The sequence below is a fragment of the Oncorhynchus gorbuscha genome, unplaced genomic scaffold (genome assembly GCF_021184085.1).
Source record: "Oncorhynchus gorbuscha isolate QuinsamMale2020 ecotype Even-year unplaced genomic scaffold, OgorEven_v1.0 Un_scaffold_3007, whole genome shotgun sequence".
NCBI lineage: Eukaryota > Metazoa > Chordata > Actinopteri > Salmoniformes > Salmonidae > Oncorhynchus > Oncorhynchus gorbuscha.
In genome coordinates, this window is record NW_025747369.1 from 24,602 (window position 1) to 48,845 (window position 24,244).

Sequence of the window (24,244 nt, forward strand, 5' to 3'; positions counted from 1 at the left end):
CCGATGTCACCAATTACAGACCAGTATCTCTTCTTTCTTTTCTCTCCAAAACTCTTGAACGTGCCGTCCTTGGCCAGCTCTCCCGCTATCTCTCTCTGAATGACCTTCTTGATCCAAATCAGTCAGGTTTCAAGACTAGTCATTCAACTGAGACTGCTCTCCTCTGTATCACGGAGGCGCTCCGCACTGCTAAAGCTAACTCTCTCTCCTCTGCTCTCATCCTTCTAGATCTATCGGCTGCCTTCGATACTGTGAACCATCAGATCCTCCTCTCCACCCTCTCCGAGTTGGGCATCTCCGGCGCGGCCCATGCTTGGATTGCGTCCTACCTGACAGGTCGCTCCTACCAGGTGGCGTGGCGAGAATCTGTCTCCTCACCACGTGCTCTCACCACTGGTGTCCCCCAGGGCTCTGTTCTAGGCCCTCTCCTATTCTCGCTATACACCAAGTCACTTGGCTCTGTCATAACCTCACATGGTCTCTCCTATCATTGCTATGCAGACGACACACAACTAATCTTCTCCTTTCCCCCTTCTGATGACCAGGTGGCGAATCGCATCTCTGCATGTCTGGCAGACATATCAGTGTGGATGACGGATCACCACCTCAAGCTGAACATCGGCAAGACGGAGCTGCTCTTCCTCCCGGGGAAGGACTGCCCGTTCCATGATCTCGCCATCACGGTTGACAACTCCATTGTGTCCTCCTCCCAGAGCGCTAAGAACCTTGGTGTGATCCTGGACAACACCCTGTCGTTCTCAACCAACATCAAGGCGGTGGCCCGTTCCTGTAGGTTCATGCTCTACAACATCCGCAGAGTACGACCCTGCCTCACACAGGAAGCGGCGCAGGTCCTAATCCAGGCACTTGTCATCTCCCGTCTGGATTACTGCAACTCGCTGTTGGCTGGGCTCCCTGCCTGTGCCATTAAACCCCTTCAACTCATCCAGAACGCCGCAGCCCGTCTGGTGTTCAACCTTCCCAAGTTCTCTCACGTCACCCCGCTCCTCCGTTCTCTCCACTGGCTTCCAGTTGAAGCTCGCATCCGTTACAAGACCATGGTGCTTGCCTACGGAGCTGTGAGGGGAACGGCACCTCAGTACCTCCAGGCTCTGATCAGGCCCTACACCCAAACAAGGGCACTGCGTTCATCCACCTCTGGCCTGCTCGCCTCCCTACCACTGAGGAAGTACAGCTCCCGCTCAGCCCAGTCAAAACTGTTCGCTGCTCTGGCCCCCCAATGGTGGAACAAACTCCCTCACGACGCCAGGACAGCGGAGTCAATCACCACCTTCCGGAGACACCTGAAACCCCACCTCTTTAAGGAATACCTAGGATAGGATAAGTATCCCCCCCCCCCCTTTAAGATTTAGATGCACTATTGTAAAGTGACTGTTCCACTGGATGTCATAAGGTGAATGCACCAATTTGTAAGTCGCTCTGGATAAGAGCGTCTGCTAAATGACTTAAATGTAAATGTAATGTAATGAGTAGAAGGGTTATAGGGTCGTTCTAGAATACTGACCTCTGTAGTGATGCCCTGTGTAGTGAGTTAGTATGAAAAGTAGAAGGGTTATAGGGTCGGTCTAGAATACTGACCTCTGTAGCGATGCCCTGTGTAGTGAGTTAGTATGAAGAGTAGAAGGGTTATAGGGTCGTTCTAGAATACTGACCTCTGTAGTGATGCCCTGTGTAGTGAGTTAGTATGAAGAGTAGAAGGGTTATAGGGTCGTTCTAGAATACTGACCTCTGTAGCGATGCCCTGTGTAGTGAGTTAGTATGAAGAGTAGAAGGGTTATAGGGTCGGTCTGAATACTGACCTCTGTAGAGATGCCCTGTGTGGAGCCATGGTCCAGCAGGTATCTGACCACCTTCTGATGATTCTCCTGAGCAGCCATGTACAGAGGAGTGAAGCCATTCTACAGCAGACACAAGACATACTGATTAGTCAGTAATACAGACAACACAGCCATTACAACAGTACATTATTATAGTAATACAGACAACACAGCCATTACAACAGTACATTATTATAGTAATACAGACAACACAGCCATTATCACACAGTACATTATTATAGTAATACAGACAACACAGCCATTACAACAGTACATTATTATAGTAATACAGACAACACAGCCATTACAACAGTACATTATTATAGTAATACAGACAACACAGCCATGTACAGAGGAGTGAAGCCATTCTACAGCAGACACAAGACATACTGATTAGTCAGTAATACAGACAACACAGCCATTACAACAGTACATTATTATAGTAATACAGACAACACAGCCATTATCACAGTACATTATTATAATAATACAGACATTATCACAGCACATTATTATAGTAATACAGACAACACAGCCATTACAACAGTACATTATTATAGTAATACAGACAACACAGCCATTATCACAGTACATTATTATAGTAATACAGACAACACAGCCATTACAACAGTACATTATTATAGTAATACAGACAACACAGCCATTACAACAGTACATTATTATAGTAATACAGACAACACAGTACATTATTATAGTAATACAGACAACACAGCCATGTACAGAGGAGTAAAGCCATTCTACAGGAGACACAAGACATACTGATTAGTCAGTAATACAGACAACACAGCCATTACAACAGTACATTATTATAGTAATACAGACAACACAGCCATTATCACAGTACATTATTATAGTAATACAGACATTATCACAGTACATTATTATAGTAATACAGACAACACAGCCATTACAACAGTACATTATTATAGTAATACAGACACCACAGCCATTATCACAGTACATCATTATAGTAATACAGACAACACAGCCATTACAACAGTACATTATTATAGTAATACAGACAACACAGCCATTATCACAGTACATTATTATAGTAATACAGCCATTATCACAGTACATTATTATAGTAATACAGACAATACTGCCATTATTATCTCTCCAATTCTCTCTTTCTTTCTCTCTCTTGGAGGACCTGAGCCCTAGGACCATGCCTCAGGACTACCTGGCATGATGACTCCTTGCTGTCCCCAGCCCACCTGGCCGTGCTGCTGCTCCAGTTTCAACTGTTCTGCCTGCGGCTATGGAACCCTGACTTGTTCACCGGACGTGCAACCTGTCCCAGACATGCTGTTTTCAACTCTCTAGAGACAGCAGGATCGGTAGAGATACTCTTAATGATTGGCTATGAAAAGCCAACTGACATTTACTCCTGAGGTGCTGACTTGTTGCACCCTTGACAACTACTGTGATTATTATTATTTGACCATGCTGGTCATTTATGAACATTTGAACATCGTCAATGTGGAGGCTATATACAGGTGGTACTGGTACAGAGTCAATGTGGAGGCTATATACAGGGGGTACCGGTACAGAGTCAATGTGGAGGCTATATACAGGTGGTACTGGTACAGAGTCAATGTGGAGGCTATATACAGGTGGTACTGGTACAGAGTCAATGTGGAGGCTATATACAGGTGGTACTGGTACAGAGTCAATGTGGAGGCTATATACAGGTGGTACTGGTACAGAGTCAATGTGGAGGCTATATACAGGGGGTACCGGTACAGAATCAATGTGGAGGCTATATACAGGGGGTACCGGTACAGAGTCAATGTGGAGACTATATACAGGGGGTACCGGTACCATGTCAATGATGAGGCTATATACAGGGGGTACCGGTACAGAGTCAATGTGGAGGTTATATACAGGGGGTACCGGTACAGAGTCAATGTGGAGGCTATATACAGGGGGTACCGGTACAGAGTCAATGTGGAGGCTATATACAGGGGGTACCGATACAGAGTCAATGTGGAGGCTATATACAGGGGGTACCGGTACAGAGTCAATGTGGAGGCTATATACAGGGGGTACCGGTATAGAGTCAATGTGGAAGCTATATACAGGGGGTACTGGTACAGAGTCAATGTGGAGACTATATACAGGGGGTATCGGTACAGAGTCAATGTGGAGGCTATATACAGGGGGTACCGGTACCATGTCAAGGTGCAGGGGTATAGGTTAATCGAGGTCATTTGTAAACTGGCTATCCCCATAGATAATAAACAACGAGTCAGCAGCTCCTCTTCCTGGGGTTTATTATGGATCCCCATTAGTTTCTGCCAAGGCAGCAGCTACTCTTCCTGGGGTTTATTATGGATCCCCATTAGTTCCTGCCAAGGCAGCACCTTTATCCCCTTACACTTGTGTCTATAAGGTAGTAGTTTTGGAATTGTTAGCTAGATTACTTGTTGGTTATTACTGCATTGTCGGAACTAGAAGCACAAGCATTTCGCTACACTCGCACTAACATCTGCCAACCATGTGTATGTGACAAATACAATTTGATTTGATTTGAGTACCTCGTCATGCCGTATGGGTTAAAGAATGCTCCAGCCTTCTTCCAATCCTTCGTAGACGAGATTCTCAGGGACCTGTGCGGACAGGGAGTGGTGGTTTATATTGATGACATTCTGATCTACTCGGCCACTCACACTGCGCATGTGTCTCTGGTACGTAAAGTGCTTGGTAGACTGCTGGAGCATGACCTATACGTAAAGGCTGAGAAGAGCGTGTTCTCTAAACGAGCCGTCTCCTTTCTGGGTAATCGCATTTCCACCTCGGGGGTGGTGATGGAGGGCGACCGCATTAGGGCCGTGCGTAATTGGCCGACTCCGACCACGGTAAAGGAGGTGCAGCGGTCTTTGGGTTTTGCCAACTACTACCGGAGGTTTATCTGGGGTTTTGGACAGATAGCGGCTCCCATTACCTCACTGCTGAAGGGGGGCCCGGTGCGGTTGCAGTGGTCAGCAGAGTCGGAAGGAGCTTTCAACAAGTTGAAGGCGCTGTTCACCCGTTTTGGCGCATCCGGACCTCTCTTTAGCATTCACAGTAGAGGTGGACGCGGCCGAGGCTGGGGTGGGTGCCGTGCTATCACAGCGCTCGGGTACGCCACCAAAACTCCGCCCCTGCGCTTTTTTCTCAAGGAAGCTCAGCCCAGTGGAGCGTAACTATGATGTGGGGGACCGGAAGTTGCTAGCGGTGGTTAGAGCTCTGAAGGTGTGGAGACACTGGCTTGAGGGGGCTTAGCACCCCTTTCTCATCTGGACAGACCACCAGAATCTGGAGTATATTCGGGCAGCTAGGATACTTAACCCACGTCAGGCAAGGTGGGCCATATTCTTCACCCGGTTCCGGTTTACATTGTTGTATAGACCGGGCTCCCAGAACGTAAAGGCTGACGCACTGTCCCGTCTTTACGACACGGAGGATGGGTCCACCGAACCTACTCCCATCCTTCCCGCCTCTAAACTGGTAGCACCAGTGGTATGGGAGGTGGACTCGGACATCGAGCGGGCGTTAAGGGTGGAACCCGCGCCTCCTCAGTGTCTGGCGGGGCATAAGTACGTGCCGTTTGGTGTTCGGGACAAACTGATTCGGTGGGCTCACGTCCTACCCTCCTCGGGTCACCCTGGGGAGACGAGGACAGTGAGGAGCCTTCGGGGGAGGTATTGGTGGCCTACTTTGGCAAAGGACGTTAAGGGTTATGTCTCCTCCTGTTCGGTGTGCGCCCAGAGTAAGGCTCCTAGGCACCTTCCTAGAGGGAAGTTACAACCTCTCCCCGTTCCACAACGGCCATGGTCACATCTATCCGTAGATTTCCTGACCGATCTTCCGCCGTCTCAGGGGAACACCACGGTTCTAGTGATTGTGGATCGGTTCTCTAAGTCCTGCCGTCTCCTCCCGTTGCCCGGTATCCCTACAGCCCTACAGACTGCGGAGGCATTATTCACCCATGTCTTTCGGCACTACGGGGTGCCGGAGGACATCGTTTCTGATCGGGGCCCCCAATTCAAGTCCCGGGTCTGGAGGGCCTTCATGGAACGTTTGGGGGTCTCTGTCAGCCTGACCTCCGATTATCACCCCGAGAGTAATGGGCAGGTGGAGAGAGTGAATAATATAATAATATAATATATAATATATGCCATTTAGCAGACGCTTTTATCCAAAGCGACTTACAGTCATGTGTGCATACATTCTACGTATGGGTGGTCCCGGGGATCGAACCCACTACCCTGGCGTTACAAGCGCCATGCTCTACCAACTGAGCTACAGAAGGACCAGAAGGAGGTGGGTAGGTTTCTGCAGTCGTATTGCCAGGATCGGCCAGGGGAGTGGGTACGATACATTCCCTGGGCGGAAATGGCCCAGAACTCACTACGCCACTCCTCTACTAACGTGTCCCCTTTTCAGTGTGTGTTGGGGTACCAGTCGGTCCTGGCACCATGGCATCCGAGCCGGACCGAGGCTCCTGCGGTGGAGGAATGGGTACAGCGCTCCAAGGAGACCTGGAGGGCCGTCCAGGAATCTCTACAACAAGCGAGTGGACGGCAGAAGAGGTGGGCTGACCGCCACCGCAATGAGGCCCCCGTGTTTATACCGGGGGGACAGGGTCTGGCTCTCGACCCGAAACCTACCCCTCCGTTTGCCCTGCCGGAAGCTGGGTCCGCAGTGTGTAGGGCCCTTTAAAGTCCTGAAGAGAATAAACGAGGTGTGTTATCGATTACAACTCCCTTCCTATTATCGTATTAACCCCTCGTTTCATGTGTCTCTCCTCCGGCCGGTGGTAGCTGGTCCCCTGCAGGACAGTGAGGTGCCGGAGGTCCCTCCCTCCCTCTGGACATCGAGGGGTCCCCGGCGTATACGATCCGGGCCATTCTGGACTCAAGACGCCGGGTGAGGGGCCTGCAGTACCTCGTGGACTGGGAGGGGTACGGTCCGGAGGAGAGGTGCAGGGTACCGGTGGGGGACATCTTGGATCCATCCATGTTGAGGGATTTCCATCGCCTCCATCCGGATGGCCCTGCACCTCGTCCTCCGGGGCGACCTCGAGGTGCTCGCGGGAGCCGCGCGTCAGGGGGGTGTACTGTCACGAGTCCGACCGAGGGTGGCTTCCCTTCCCGGTCGGGTGGCACTCGGCGGTTGTCATCACTGGTCTATTAGCTGCCACTGATTGTCTTTCCTCCCCCTCCTTGTATGTTTATTGGTAGCACCTGTTTGTGATGATTAGTTGGGCTTCTTTAGACAGCCTGTTTGTTGTGCGGGATTCATCATTGTAACCTTCCGCTCTGTAGTAGAGGAACGTGTTAGTTCCTGGTCGTGCATTTTTCAGTTGTACATTTTCATTCCCAGTGTTTGGGGTCGTTATTATTGTGAGCACCCTGTGGTGCGTTGGTGCAATTAAAGAGCACAGCATTGCACTCTCTGTGTTTGGAGCCTTTTGGTCTAAACTCCACTCACCGTGTTTGAAGGAAGAAGAAGGATGAGTACAACCCCAAGAACACCATCCCAACCGTGAAGCATGGAGGTGGAAACATCATTCTTTGGGGATGCTTTTCTGCAAAGGGGACAGGAAAACTGCACCGTATTGAGGGGAGGATGAATGGGGCCATGTATCGCGAGATCTTGGCCAACAACCTCCTTCCCTCAGTAAAAGCATTGAAGATGGGTCATGGCTGGGTCTTTCAGCATGACAACGACCCGAAACACACAGCCAGGGCAACTAAGGAGTGGCTCCGTAAGAAGCATCTCAAGGTCCTGGAGTGGCCTAGCCAGTCTCCAGACCTGAACCCAATAGAACATCTTTGGAGGGAGCTGAAAGTCCATATTGTCCAGCGACAGCCCCAAAACCTGAAGGATCTGGAGAAGGTCTGTATGCCAAAATCCCTGCTGCAGTGTGTGCAAACATGGTCAAGAACTATAGGAAACGTATGATCTCTGTAATTGCAAACAAAGGTTTCTATACCAAATATTAAGTTCTTAATACTTATGTCATGCAATAAAATCCAAATTAATTACTTAAAATCATACAATATGATTTTCTGGATTTTTGTTTTAGATTCCATCTCTCACAGTTGAAGTGTACCTATGATAAGAAATTACAGACCTCTACATACTTTGTAAGTAGGAAAACCTGCAAAATCGGCAGTGTATCAAATACTTGTTCACTCCACTGTAGGTCTATAACAGTTTGGGTCTAGAATGTCTCCCCCTTTGAAGAGGGGGATGACCGCGGCAGCTTTCAATCTTTGGGAATCTCAGAAAATACGAAAGAGAGGTTGAATAGGCTGGTAATAGGGGTTGCAACAATTTCAAACTGCAGCTCTTTGTTAAGTATCGGAAGTCATTTCAATCGCTGTAGTGGCTGACGTGAATAGGGTTGAGTCATCCACATACATAGACACACTGGCTTTACTCAAACCAGTGACATGTCGTGAGTAAATATTTTTAAAAGTAAGGGGCCTAGACAGCTGCCCTGGGGAATTCCCTGGGGATTATGTTGTAGAGGCTTCCATTAAATAACACCCTCTGTGTTCTGTTAGACAGGTAACTCTTTATCCACAATTTAGCAGGGGGTGTAAAGCCATAACACATACGTTTTTCCTGCAGCAGACTATGATAGCTAAATAGTTAGTTAAATAGCTAACTAAATAGCTGTCCGGACTATCTGCATTGACCCCTTTTGCATGAACTCTTTTGACTCATCGCATACGCTGCTACTGCTTATTATCTGTCCTGTTGCCTAGTCACTTTACCACTACTCATATGTACATATCTACCTCAATTACCTCGTACCCTTGCAGATAGACTCAGTAATAATACCCGGTGTATATAGCCAAGATATCGTTACTCATTGCGTATTTATTCCTCATGTTATAATTTTTCTATTATTTTCCTCTGCATTGTTGGGAAAGGCCCATAAGCATTTTACTGTTCGTCTACATCTGTTATTTACAGTATGCAGCTAAGACTGTGGGTGTGTCTAAAGGGGGTGGTCTTAGACTCACCTGAGACTGTGGGTGTGTCTAAAGGGAGAGGTCCAAGACTCACCTGAAACTGTGGGTGTGTCTAAAGGGAGAGGTCCTAGACTCACCTGAGACTGTGGGTGTGTCTAAAGGGAGAGGTCCAAGACTCACCTGAAACTGTGGGTGTGTCTAAAGGGAGAGGTCCTAGACACACCTGAGACTGTGGGTGTGTCTAAAGGGGGCGGTCCTAGACTCACCTGAGAATGTGGGTGTGTCTAAAGGGGGCGGTCCTAGACTCACCTGAGATTGTGCGTTGATGTTAGCTCCGCTGGTCACCAGCTCCTTCACTACATCCACCTGACCAGCCAGAGACGCTATGTGGAGAGCTGTGTTCCCTTTCTGGAAAGACACAGGGAGGGATGAGTGAGTGAGTGAGTGAGTGAGTGAGTGAGTGAGTGAGTGAGTGAGTGAGTGAGTGAGTGGTACTGCCGGCTCGGTACTGCCGACTCTCTGCTCTGATAGGCCCAGTAACATGTCACAGCTCTCTATCAGCTCTCTGATAGGCCCATTAATATGATGTCACAGCTCTCTCTAAGCTCTCTGATAGGCCCATGAATATGATGTCACAGCTCTCTCTTAGCTCTCTGATAGGCCCATTAACCTCTTGAAACTAGGGGGCACTATTTTTATTTTTGGAAAAATAATGTTCCTAAAGTAAACCGCCTATTTCTCAGGACCAGATGCTAGAATATGCATATAATTGACAGTTTAGGATAGAAAACACTCTAAAGTTTCCAAAACTGTAAAAATATTGTCTGTGAGTATAACAGAACTGATATTGCAGACGAAATCCTGAGAAAAATCCAATCAGGAAGTGACTCTTATTTTGAAACCCCTGTCTTTCTATGCATCCCTATTGCCCATTGAAAGGAGCGCCAAGAACCTTGGCGTGATCCTGGACAACACCCTGTCGTTCTCAACTAACATCAAGGCGGTGGCCCGTTCCTGTAGGTTCATGCTCTACAACATCCGCAGAGTACGACCCTGCCTCACACAGGAAGCGGCGCAGGTCCTAATCCAGGCACTTGTCATCTCCCGTCTGGATTACTGCAACTCGCTGTTGGCTGGGCTCCCTGCCTGTGCCATTAAACCCCTTCAACTCATCCAGAACGCCGCAGCCCGTCTGGTGTTCAACCTTCCCAAGTTCTCTCACGTCACCCCGCTCCTCCGTTCTCTCCACTGGCTTCCAGTTGAAGCTCGCATCCGTTACAAGACCATTGTGCTTGCCTACGGAGCTGTGAGGGGAACGGCACCTCAGTACCTCCAGGCTCTGATCAGGCCCTACACCCAAACAAGGGCACTGCGTTCATCCACCTCTGGCCTGCTCGCCTCCCTACCACTGAGGAAGTACAGCTCCCGCTCAGCCCAGTCAAAACTGTTCGCTGCCCTGGCCCCCCAATGGTGGAACAAACTCCCTCACGACGCCAGGACAGCGGAGTCAATCACCACCTTCCGGAGACACCTGAAACCCCACCTCTTTAAGGAATACCTAGGATAGGTTAAGTAATCCCTCTCACCCCACCCCCCCCCTAAGTTTTAGATGCACTATTGTTAAGTGACTGTCCCACTGGATGTCATAAGGTGAATGCACCAATTTGTAAGTCGCTCTGGATAAGAGCGTCTGCTAAATGACTTAAATGTAATGTAATGAAAGGGATATCAACCAGATTCCCTTTTCTGTGGGTTCCCTAAGGTGTCTACAGCCTTTAGACGTAGTTTCAGGCCTTAATTTTGAAGAATGAGCGTAAACGACTACATTGCGTCAGTGGCCAGCTGAGGGATCTCAGAGTGATTCTTGCGTAAAAGACAGAGGTAGTAATTTTTCCTCTCACTCCTCGTGAAAAGCCAATTGTCCCGGTTGATATATTATCGAATAGATATTTGAAAAACACCTTGGAGATTGATTATAAAAAACGTTTGCCATGTTTCTGTCGATATTATGGATATCACAGCGTTGTCGTGACCGATATTTCCGTTGGATTTCTCAACATAACGTGACCAACAAAAGGAGGTATTTTGGGTATAAAAATAATCTTTATGGAACAAAAGGAACATTTGCTGTCTAACTGGGAGTCTCGTCAGTGAAAACATCCGAAGATCATCAAAGGTAATTTGATTGCTTTTCTGATTTTCGTGACCGAGCTTCCTGCTGCTAGCTGGACATAATGCTATGCTAGGCTATATTTCACTTGTGATTTCATGAATATTTTCCAGTAATATTTTTTTACCGTTGCACTATGCTAATTAGTGTAGTTGATGACAATTCTCCCGGATCCGGGATGGGTAGTTCCAATAAATATGCTGTCACAGCTCTCTGATAGGCCCATTCATATGATGTCACAGCTTTAACTCAGCTCTCTGATAGGCCAATTAACTGTGTTGTCAACAACATAGACACATTCTACATCCCAAATGGCATCCTATTCTCTATGTAGCGCAATCCCTATAACTCCTCCCTATAGGTGACCTGTCAGACTCCTCCCTCCATCCTCCCTATAGGCTACCAGTCACGCTCCTCCCTATAACTCCTCCCTATAGGTGACCTGTCAGACTCCTCCCTCCATCCTCCCTATAGGCTACCAGTCAGGCTCCTCCCTATAGGCTACCAGCTCCTCCTATCTTATTATCTATCTTCTCAGAGGAGGAGAGGGGCGGGGCTAACCTTAGTTGCAGCGTCCACATTGGCTCCCAGCTTGATGAGTTGTGTGACCACCTCGGCATGGCCCTCTTTAGAGGCCAGATGGAGGGCGTTGAGGCCATTCTACAGCAGGACAGAGAATACAGGGAGATAGAGGTGAACACAGACACATCAGGAGCTATGGATTCTCAATAGCAGAACTAACATTTACCAATAACTCATGTAGCTTAGGGGCTGGGTTTCACTGAGGTGATTTCCAAAGAAAGCTGAGGGAGTTGTCTATCTGACCTGGTTGGGATAAGGTTAGTGGTCAGAGCTTAGGGGTTAGGGGTCAGAGCTTAGGGGTCAGGGGTCAGAGCTTAGTGGTTAGAGCGTTTGGCCAGTAACAAAAAGGTTGCTGGATCAAATCCTCAAGCTGATAAGGTTCAAATCTGTCGTTCAGCCCCTGAACAAGGCAGTTAACCCACTGTTCCCCCATAGGCAGTCATTGTAAATAAGAATTAGTTCTTAACTAACTTGCCTAGTTAAATAAAGGTAACATTTAAAAACATTTTTTTAAGGGGTCAGAGCTTAGGGGTCATGGATAGGGACTGTCTGGGTTAAAGATGTTGATTTCGACCCCAGTCTAAATGGTTAGGGGTCATGGATCATGGTTAGGGACTAACCTGGTTACAGATGTTTATTTCGACCCCAGTCTAGATAGTTAGGTTATAGGGGTCAGGGGTCATGGTTAGGGACTAACCTGGTTACAGATGTTGATTTAGACCCCAGTCTAGATAGTTAGGTTATAGGGGTCAGGGGTCATGGTTAGGGACTAACCTAGTTACAGATGTTGATTTCGACCCCAGTCTAGATAGTTAGGTTATATGGGTCAGGGGTCATGGTTAGGGACTAACCTGGTTACAGATGTTGATTTCGACCCCAGTCTAGATAGTTAGGTTATAGGGGTCAGGGGTCATGGTTAGGGACTAACCTGGTTACAGATGTTGATTTCGACCCCAGTCTAGATAGTTAGGTTATAGGGGTCAGGGGTCATGGTTAGGGACTAACCTGGTTACAGATGTTGATTTCGACCCCAGTCTAGATAGTTAGGTTATAGGGGTCAGGGGTCATGGTTAGGGACTAACCTAGTTACAGATGTTGATTTCGACCCCAGTCTAGATAGTTAGGTTATATGGGTCAGGGGTCATGGTTAGGGACTAACCTGGTTACAGATGTTGATTTCGACCCCAGTCTAGATAGTTAGGTTATAGGGGTCATGGTTAGGGACTAACCTGGTTACAGATGTTGATTTCGACCCCAGTCTATAGTTAGGTTATAGGGTTCAGGGGTCATGGTTCGGGACTAACCTGGTTACAGATGTTGATTTCGACCCCAGTCTAGATAGTTAGGTTATAGGGGTCAGGGGTCATGGTTAGGGACTAACCTGGTTACAGATGTTGATTTCGACCGCAGTCTAAATAGTTAGGTTATAGGGGTCAGGGGTCATGGTTAGGGACTAACCTGGTTACAGATGTTGATTTCGACCCCAGTCTAGATAGTTAGGTTATAGGGGTCAGGGGTCATGGTTAGGGACTAACCTGGTTACAGATGTTGATTTCGACCCCAGTCTAGATAGTTAGGTTATAGGGGTCAGGGGTCATGGTTAGGGACTAACCTGGTTACAGATGTTGATTTCGACCCCAGTCTAGATAGTTAGGTTATAGGGGTCAGGGGTCATGGTTAGGGACTAACCTGGTTACAGATGTTGATTTCGACCCCAGTCTTCAGGTAATCCAAAGCCTTCTCTAGGTTCCCTGCCCGGGCTGCTCTCAAGTAACTGGCATTACTGTCAATCTGTAACACAGAGATCACCTAGGTTATGATCTACACTGACTGAACAAAACATTAGTACCCATGTATACTGCTGTCAAACACACACACACACACACACACACACACACACACACACACACACACACACACACACACACACACACACACACACACACACACACACACACACACACACACACACACACACACACACACACACACACACACACACACACACACACACACACACACACAACAGTTAGTACACCATGTATAACAGACAGTAGTCCTTGCATGACATACAATGGTCCCTGCTGATCAACAGACAGTAGTTCCTGGTCAACCGACAGTAGTCCCTGATTAACAGACAGTAGTCCCTGATCAACAGACAGTAGTCCCTGATCAACAGACAGTAGTCCCTGATCAACAGACAGTAGTGCCTGATTAACAGACAGTAGTCCCTGATTAACAGACAGTAGTGCCTGATTAACAGACAGTAGTGCCTGATTAACAGACAGTAGTCCCTGATTAACAGACAGTAGTGCCTGATTAACAGACAGTAGTCCCTGATTAACAGACAGTAGTCACTGATTAACAGACAGTAGTCCCTGATTAACAGACAGTAGTCCCTGATTAACAGACAGTAGTTCCTGCTGCTGTTATACAGTACCTTTGGCTACCTGCCAGGGAGACAGACAGAGAAAGACAGATGCCATGCCAACATTATAGCTGGCCCTGTGCACTGTTTGTCTGATAGATAGGCTATATGATTAGCATTGTGTAGATACAGCAGATTACTGAGTGTTGTTATGGAGAATATCAGTAATATCTGGGCTGTAAACAGACAGTAATATCTGGCCTGTAAACAGTAATATCTGGGCTGTAAACAGACAGTAATATCTGGGCTGTAAACAGACAGTAATATCTGGGCTGTAATCAGACAGTAATATCTGGGCTGTAAATAGACAGTAATATCTGGGCTGTAAACAGTAATATCTGGCCTGTAAACAGTAATATCTGGGCTGTAAACAGACAATAATATCTGGGCTGTAAACAGTAATATCTGGGCTGTAAACAGACAGTAATATCTGGGCTGTAAACAGACAGTAATATCTGGGCTGTAAACAGACAGTAATATCTGGGCTGTAAACAGTAATATCTGGGCTGTAAACAGACAGTAATATCTGGGCTGTAAACAGACAGTAATATCTGGGCTGTAAACAGACAGTAATATCTGGGCTGTAAACAGACAGTAATATCTGGGCTGTAAACAGACAGTAATATCTGGGCTGTAAACAGACAGTAATATCTGGGCTGTAAACAGACAGTAATATCTGGACTGTAAACAGACAGTAATATCTGGGCTGAAACATGTGTCTCTCTGATCTGATCTTGGTGCAGTGCCGTAGTGTAGTAAAGATTTCTGATCCTGACACACCCTAGTCACACAAACGCACACACACACACCACACACACCACAGGCAGCAGGCAGTCTGCACACACATGCCCCCCCACTGCCTGAGCGTCTGCAGTCTGAAGCTGATGGCTGATAAATATAGCTGAGACCCCAGAATGCTTCATGAGATTACACAGCACAAACTAGAGGAGGTTACTGTCTCTGTATAATGTTAAACTAGAGGATGTTACTGTCTCTGTAGAATGTTAAACTATAGAAGGTTACTGTAGAATGTTAAACTAGAGGAGGTTACTGTAGAATGTTACACTAGAGGAGGTTACTGTCTCTGTAGAATGTTAAACTAGAGGATGTTACTGTCTCTGTATAATGTTAAACTAGAGGATGTTACTGTCTCTGTAGAATGTTAAACTATAGGAGGTTACTGTAGAATGTTACACTAGAGGAGGTTACTGTCTCTGTAGAATGTTACACTAGAGGAGGTTACTGTCTCTGTAGAATGTTAAACTAGAGGAGGTTACTGTCTCTGTATAATGTTAAAGTTGAGGAGGTTACTGTCTCTGTAGAATGTTACACTAGAGGAGGTTACTGTCTCTGTAGAATGTTAAACTAGAGGAGGTTACTGTCTCTGTAGAATGTTAAACTAGAGGATGTTACTGTCTCTGTATAATGTTAAACTAGAGGATGTTACTGTCTCTGTAGAATGTTAAACTATAGGAGGTTACTGTAGAATGTTACACTAGAGGAGGTTACTGTCTCTGTAGAATGTTACACTAGAGGAGGTTACTGTCTCTGTAGAATGTTAAACTAGAGGAGGTTACTGTCTCTGTAGAATGTTAAACTAGAGGAGGTTACTGTCTCTGTAGAATGTTACACTAGAGGAGGTTACTGTCTCTGTAGAATGTTAAACTAGAGGAGGTTACTGTCTCTGTAGAATGTTAAACTAGAGGAGGTTACTGTCTCTGTAGAATGTTACACTAGAGGAGGTTACTGTCTCTGTAGAATGTTACACTAGAGGAGGTTACTGTCTCTGTAGAATGTTACACTAGAGGATGTTACTGTCTCTGTAGAATGTTAAACTAGAGGAGGTTACTGTCTCTGTAGAATGTTAAACTAGAGGAGGTTACTGTCTCTGTAGAATGTTAAAGTTGAGGAGGTTACTGTAGAATGTTACACTAGAGGAGGTTACTGTCTCTGTAGAATGTTACACTAGAGGATGTTACTGTCTCTGTAGAATGTTAAACTAGAGGAGGTTACTGTCTCTGTAGAATGTTACACTAGAGGATGTTACTGTCCCTGTAGAATGTTAAACTAGAGGAGGTTACTGTCTCTGTAGAATGTTACACTAGAGGATGTTACTGTCTCTGTAGAATGTTAAACTATAGGAGGTTACTGTCTCTGTAGAATGTTAAACTAGAGGATGTTACTGTCTCTGTAGAATGTTAAACTAGAGGAGGTTACTGTCTCTGTAGAATGTTAAACTATAGGAGGTTACTGTCTCTGTAGAATGTTAAACTAGAGGAGATTACTGTCTCTGTAGAATGTTAAACTAGAGGATGTTACTGTCTCTGTAGAATGTTAAACTAGAGGAGGTTACTGTCTCTGTAGAATGTTAAACTAGAGGAGGTTACTGTCTCTGTAGAATGTTAAACTAGAGGAGTGTCATGCCTTGGTCATTGTATCTTGTGTTTTTGTTATATGTTTGGGTAGGCCAGGGTGTGACATGGGTTTATATGTTGTATTTCGTATTGGGGTTTGTATTAATTGGGAGTGTGTATTAGTAGGGGTGTGTCTAGTTAGGCTTGGCTGCCTGAGGCGATTCCTAATTGGAGTCAGCTGATTCTAGTTGTCTCGGATTGGGAACCGTATTTAGGTAGCTTGAGTGCGCGTTGTATTTCGTGGGCGATTGTACCTGTCTCTGTGTTAGTCACCAGATAGGCTGTAATTAGTTTCACTCGTTTGTTGTTTTCGTATTTTCAGTTATTTCATGTACCGTATTTTCTTCATTAAAAGTCATGAGTAACCTACACGCTGCATTTCGGTCTGACTATCTCCAAACAACAGACGAACTACATTACAAGGAGGTTACTGTCTCTGTACAATGTTAAACTAGAGGAGGTTACTGTAGAATGTTACACTCGAGGATGTTACTGTCTCTGTACAATGTTAAACTAGAGGAGGTTACTGTCTCTGTATAATGTTAAACTAGAGGAGGTTACTGTCTCTGTAGAATGTTACACTAGAGGAGGTTACTGTCTCTGTATAATGTTAAACTAGAGGAGGTTACTGTCTCTGTATAATGTTAAACTAGAGGAGGTTACTGTCTCTGTAGAATGTTAAACTAGAGGAGGTTACTGTCTCTGTATAATGTTAAACTAGAGGAGGTTACTGTCTCTGTAGAATGTTACACTAGAGGAGGTTACTGTCTCTGTAGAATGTTAAACTAGAGGAGGTTACTGTCTCTGTAGAATGTTACACTAGAGGAGGTTACTGTCTCTGTAGAATGTTAAACTAGAGGAGGTTACTGTCTCTGTAGAATGTTAAACTAGAGGAGGTTACTGTCTCTGTAGAATGTTACACTAGAGGAGGTTACTGTCTCTGTATAATGTTAAACTAGAGGATGTTACTGTCTCTGTAAAATGTTAAACTAGAGGATGTTACTGTCTCTGTAGAATGTTAAACTAGAGGAGGTTACTGTCTCTGTAGAATGTTAAACTAGAGGAGGTTACTGTCTCTGTAGAATGTTACACTAGAGGAGGTTACTGTCTCTGTATAATGTTAAACTAGAGGATGTTACTGTCTCTGTAAAATGTTAAACTAGAGGATGTTACTGTCTCTGTAGAATGTTAAACTAGAGGAGGTTACTGTCTCTGTAGAATGTTAAACTAGAGGAGGTTACTGTATAATGTTAAACTAGAGGAGGTTACTGTCTCTGTAGAATGTTAAACTAGAGGAGGTTACTGTCTCTGTATAATGTTAAAGTTGAGGAGGTTACTGTCTCTGTAGAATGTTAAACTATAGGAGGTTACTGTCTCTGTAGAATGTTAAACTAGAAGAGGTTACTGTCTCTGTAGAATGTTAAACTAGAGGAGGTTACTGTCTCTGTAGAATGTTACACTAGAGGAGGTTACTGTCTCTGTAGAATGTTAAACTAGAGGAGGTTACTGTCTCTGTAGAATGTTAAACTAGAGGAGGTTACTGTCTCTGTAGAATGTTAAACTAGAGGAGGTTACTGTCTCTGTAGAATGTTAAACTAGAGGAGGTTACTGTAGAATGTTAAACTAGAGGAGGTTACTGTCTCTGTAGAATGTTAAACTAGAGGAGGTTACTGTCTCTGTATAATGTTAAAGTTGAGGAGGTTACTGTCTCTGTAGAATGTTACACTAGAGGAGGTTACTGTCTCTGTATAATGTTAAAGTTGAGGAGGTTACTGTCTCTGTAGAATGTTAAACTATAGGAGGTTACTGTCTCTGTAGAATGTTAAACTAGAGGAGGTTACTGTCTCTGTAGAATGTTAAACTAGAGGATGTTACTGTCTCTGTAGAATGTTACACTAGAGGAGGTTACTGTCTCTGTAGAATGTTACACTAGAGGAGGTTACTGTCTCTGTATAATGTTAAAGTTGAAGAGGTTGTCTGTAGAATGTTAAACTAGAGGAGATTACTGTCTCTGTAGAATGTTAAACTGGAGGAGAATACTGTCTCTGTAGAATGTTAAACTAGAGGAGGTTGTCTGTAGAATGTTACACTAGAGGAGGTTACTGTAGAATGTATGCTCCTTGGGTAATCCCCCCCGTCTTTGTCTAATGGTATTCTCCTTGGGTCCTCCCTCCTCACAGGGCTGTCTCTGAGGTCAATCTGTTTAACACCTGTTCTTTCTAGAACAAACAGTGTGATGTGGAGATATGTAGAGCCTCCCTGGAGAAATAATCCCACAGCATCTGTCTCCCCGCCAAAGACTTCTCAAGGAAAAAAATTGGCGCATTTCACAATCTACCACAGACTATGTTCCTTTCATGCAATACTCCAACAAGAAACAGACAGTCGATGAAGCTCAACATCTCCTGCCATGTGGAGCGGTCCTGGAGCACCAAGTCTGGGACCAAAAGGCTCCAAGCCATCAGACTCCTGAACAGCTTCTACCCCCAAGCCATTAGACTGCTGAACAGCTTCTACTCCCAAGCCATCAGACTGCTGAACAACTTCTACCCCCAAGCCATCAGACTGTTGAACAGCTTCTACCCCAAGCCATCAGACTGCTGAACAGCTTCTACCCCAAGCCATCAGACTGCTGAACAGCTTCTACCCCAAGCCATCAGACTGCTGAACAGCTTCTACCCCCAAGCCATCAGACTGCTGAACAGCTTCTACCCCCAAGCCATCAGACTGCTGAACAGCTTCTACCCCCAAGCCATTAGACTGCTGAACAGCTTCTACCCCAAGCCATCAGACTGCTGAACAGCTTCTACCCCCAAGCCATTAGACTGCTGAACAGCTTCTACCATAGCCATGTTATTACCTGATACTTCCTGTATATAGCCATGTTATTACCTGATACTTCCTGTATATAGCCATGTTATTAGCTGATACTTCCTGTATATAGCCATGTTATTACCTGATACTTCCTGTATATAGCCATGTTATTACCTGATACTTCCTGTATATAGCCATGTTATTACCTGGTACCTCCTGTATATAACCATGTTATTACCTGGTACTCCCTGTATATAACCATGTTATTACCTGATACTTCCTGTATATAGCCATGTTATTAGCTGATACTTCCTGTATATAGCCATGTTATTAGCTGATACTTCCTGTATATAGCCATGTTATTAGCTGATACTTCCTGTATATAGCCATGTTATTAGCTGGTACTTCCTGTATATAGCCATGTTATTACCTGGTACCTCCTGTATATAACCATGTTATTACCTGGTACTCCCTGTATATAACCATGTTATTACCTGATACTCCCTGTATATAGCCATGTTATTAGCTGATACTTCCTGTATATAGCCATGTTATTAGCTGATACTTCCTGTATATAGCCATGTTATTACCTGATACTTCCTGTATATAGCCATGTTATTACCTGGTACTTTCTGTATATAACCATGTTATTAGCTGATACTTCCTGTATATAACCATGTTATTACCTGGTACTTCCTGTATATAGCCATGTTATTAGCTGATACTTCCTGTATATAACCATGTTATTACCTGATACTACCTGTATATAGCCATGATATTACCTGATACTTCCTGTATATAACCATGTTATTAGCTGATACTTCCTGTATATAGCCATGTTATTACCTGATACTTCCTGTATATAGCCATGTTATTACCTGATACTTCCTGTATATAACCATGTTATTACCTGATACTTCCTGTATATAGCCATGTTATTACCTGGTACTTCCTGTATATAGCCATGTTATTAGCTGATACTTCCTGTATATAGCCATGTTATTACCTGATACTTCCTGTATATAGACATGTTATTAGCTGATACTTCCTGTATATAGCCATGTTATTACCTGGTACTCCCTGTATATAACCATGTTATTACCTGGTACTCCCTGTATATAGCCATGTTATTACCTGGTACTCCCTGTATATAGCCATGTTATTACCTGGTACTTCCTGTATATAGCCATGTTATTACCTGATACTTCCTGTATATAGCCATGTTATTACCTGATACTTCCTGTATATAGCCATGTTATTACCTGATACTTCCTGTATATAACCATGTTATTAGCTGATACTTCCTGTATATAGCCATGTTATTACCTGATACTTCCTGTATATAACCATGTTATTAGCTGATACTTCCTGTATATAGCCATGTTATTACCTGATACTTCCTGTATATAGCCATGTTATTACCTGATACTTCCTGTATATAGCCATGTTATTACCTGGTACCTCCTGTATATAACCATGTTATTACCTGGTACTCCCTGTATATAACCATGTTATTACCTGATACTCCCTGTATATAGCCATGTTATTAGCTGATACTTCCTGTATATAGCCATGTTATTAGCTGATACTTCCTGTATATAGCCATGTTATTACCTGATACTTCCTGTATATAGCCATGTTATTACCTGGTACTTCCTGTATATAACCATGTTATTAGCTGATACTTCCTGTATATAACCATGTTATTACCTGGTACTTCCTGTATATAGCCATGTTATTAGCTGATACTTCCTGTATATAACCATGTTATTACCTGATACTACCTGTATATAGCCATGATATTACCTGATACTTCCTGTATATAACCATGTTATTAGCTGATACTTCCTGTATATAGCCATGTTATTACCTGGTACTTCCTGTATATAGCCATGTTATTAGCTGATACTTCCTGTATATAGCCATGTTATTACCTGATACTTCCTGTATATAGACATGTTATTAGCTGATACTTCCTGTATATAGCCATGTTATTACCTGGTACTCCCTGTATATAACCATGTTATTACCTGGTACTCCCTGTATATAGCCATGTTATTACCTGGTACTCCCTGTATATAGCCATGTTATTACCTGGTACTTCCTGTATATAGCCATGTTATTACCTGATACTTCCTGTATATAGCCATGTTATTACCTGGTACTCCTGTATATAACCATGTTATTACCTGGTACTCCCTGTATATAGCCATGTTATTACCTGGTACTTCCTGTATATAGCCATGTTATTAGCTGATACTTCCTGTATATAGCCATGTTATTACCTGATACTTCCTGTATATAGACATGTTATTAGCTGATACTTCCTGTATATAGCCATGTTATTACCTGGTACTCCCTGTATATAACCATGTTATTACCTGGTACTCCCTGTATATAGCCATGTTATTACCTGGTACTCCCTGTATATAGCCATGTTATTACCTGGTACTTCCTGTATATAGCCATGTTATTACCTGATACTTCCTGTATATAGCCATGTTATTACCTGATACTTCCTGTATATAGCCATGTTATTACCTGATACTTCCTGTATATAGCCATGCTATTAGCTGATACTTTCTGTATATAGCCATGTTATTACCTGATACTTCCTGTATATAGCCATGTTATTACCTGATACTTCCTGTATATAGCCATGCTATTACCTGATACTTCCTGTATATAACCATGTTATTACCTGGTACTTCCTGTATATAGCCATGTTATTACCTGGTACCTCCTGTATATAACCATGTTATTACCTGATACTACCTGTATATAGCCATGATATTACCTGATACTTCCTGTATATAACCATGTTATTAGCTGATACTTCCTGTATATAGCCATGTTATTACCTGGTACTTCCTGTATATAGCCATGTTATTAGCTGATACTTCCTGTATATAGCCATGTTATTACCTGATACTTCCTGTATATAGACATGTTATTAGCTGATACTTCCTGTATATAGCCATGTTATTACCTGGTACTCCCTGTATATAACCATGTTATTACCTGGTACTCCCTGTATATAGCCATGTTATTACCTGGTACTCCCTGTATATAGCCATGTTATTACCTGGTACTTCCTGTATATAGCCATGTTATTACCTGATACTTCCTGTATATAGCCATGTTATTACCTGGTACTCCCTGTATATAACCATGTTATTACCTGGTACTCCCTGTATATAGCCATGTTATTACCTGGTACTTCCTGTATATAGCCATGTTATTAGCTGATACTTCCTGTATATAGCCATGTTATTACCTGGTACTTCCTGTATATAGACATGTTATTAGCTGATACTTCCTGTATATAGCCATGTTATTACCTGGTACTCCTGTATATAACCATGTTATTACCTGGTACTCCTGTATATAGCCATGTTATTACCTGGTACTCCCTGTATATAGCCATGTTATTACCTGGTACTTCCTGTATATAGCCATGTTATTACCTGATACTTCCTGTATATAGCCATGTTATTACCTGATACTTCCTGTATATAGCCATGTTATTACCTGATACTTCCTGTATATAGCCATGCTATTAGCTGATACTTTCTGTATATAGCCATGTTATTACCTGATACTTCCTGTATATAGCCATGTTATTACCTGATACTTCCTGTATATAGCCATGCTATTACCTGATACTTCCTGTATATAACCATGTTATTACCTGGTACTTCCTGTATATAGCCATGTTATTACCTGGTACCTCCTGTATATAACCATGTTATTACCTGATACTACCTGTATATAGCCATGATATTACCTGATACTTCCTGTATATAACCATGTTATTAGCTGATACTTCCTGTATATAGCCATGTTATTACCTGATACTTCCTGTATATAGCCATGTTATTACCTTGTACTTCCTGTATATAGCCATGTTATTACCTGGTACTTCCTGTATATAACCATGTTATTAGCTGATACTTCCTGTATATAACCATGTTATTACCTGATACTTCCTGTATATAGCCATGTTATTACCTGATACTTCCTGTATATAGCCATGTTATTACCTGATACTTCCTGTATATAACCATGTTATTACCTGATACTTCCTGTATATAGCCATGTTATTAGCTGATACTTCCTGTATATAGCCATGTTATTACCTGATACTTCCTGTATATAGCCATGTTATTACCTGATACTTCCTGTATATAGCCATGTTATTACCTGATACTTCCTGTATATAGCCATGTTATTACCTGGTACTTCCTGTATATAGCCATGTTATTACCTGATACTTCCTGTATATAACCATGTTATTACCTGGTACTTCCTGTATATAGCCATGTTATTACCTGGTACATCCTGTATATAGCCATGTTATTACCTGATACTTCCTGTATATAGCCATGTTATTACCTGATACTTCCTGTATATAGCCATGTTATTACCTGATACTTCCTGTATATAGCCATGTTATTACCTGATACTTCCTGTATATAGCCATGTTATTACCTGGTACTTCCTGTATATAACCATATTATTACCTGATACTTCCTGTATATACCCATATTATTAGCTGATACTTCCTGTATATAGCCTCATAATTGTTTTTATTGTGTTACTATTTCCTTTTTTATTTAGAAAATATTTGTCTTACTTTTAAACTCTTCACAGTAGGGAACCGGATTGTAAGAAAGCATTTCACTGTAAAGTCTACACCTGTTGTATTCGGCGCATGTGACCAATAACATTTGAGTGATGTGATCTATTATGACTGTTTGCAATGCCTCTGGTCAGAGTGGCCTCTGGTTGTTCTAGACAACGGTCTTCATTACATACCGAGACCAAAGCATGCAGCTGGTCTGGCAGTGTTGTCCTGGTTACCAGTATAGTACAGCATCATGACAGGGGTTGGGCTCTCTGAGGGGACTTTACAGTTACTAGAGCCAAGCATGCAGCTGGTCTGGCAGTGTTGTCCTGGTTACCAGTACAGTACAGCATCATGACAGGGGTTGGGCTCTCTG

At 43.8% G+C, this 24,244-nt stretch overlaps 1 protein-coding gene across 1 annotated transcript in view; it reads right to left on the reverse strand.

Moving 5' to 3' along the window:
- The window catches only part of LOC124027218 (ankyrin-3-like), a gene marked incomplete at both ends in the record, with an annotated part of 37,884 nt that extends 24,508 nt beyond the window's left edge, over window positions 1-13,376 (reverse strand). Inside the window, 5 exons of the mRNA XM_046339683.1 lie at window positions 1,821-1,919; window positions 9,143-9,241; window positions 11,565-11,663; window positions 12,437-12,466; window positions 13,275-13,376. Coding sequence (XP_046195639.1) covers window positions 1,821-1,919; window positions 9,143-9,241; window positions 11,565-11,663; window positions 12,437-12,466; window positions 13,275-13,376 — 429 coding nt within the window. The remainder of the gene's footprint in view (window positions 1-1,820; window positions 1,920-9,142; window positions 9,242-11,564; window positions 11,664-12,436; window positions 12,467-13,274) is intronic.
- Between the last annotated feature and the right edge of the window lie 10,868 nt (window positions 13,377-24,244).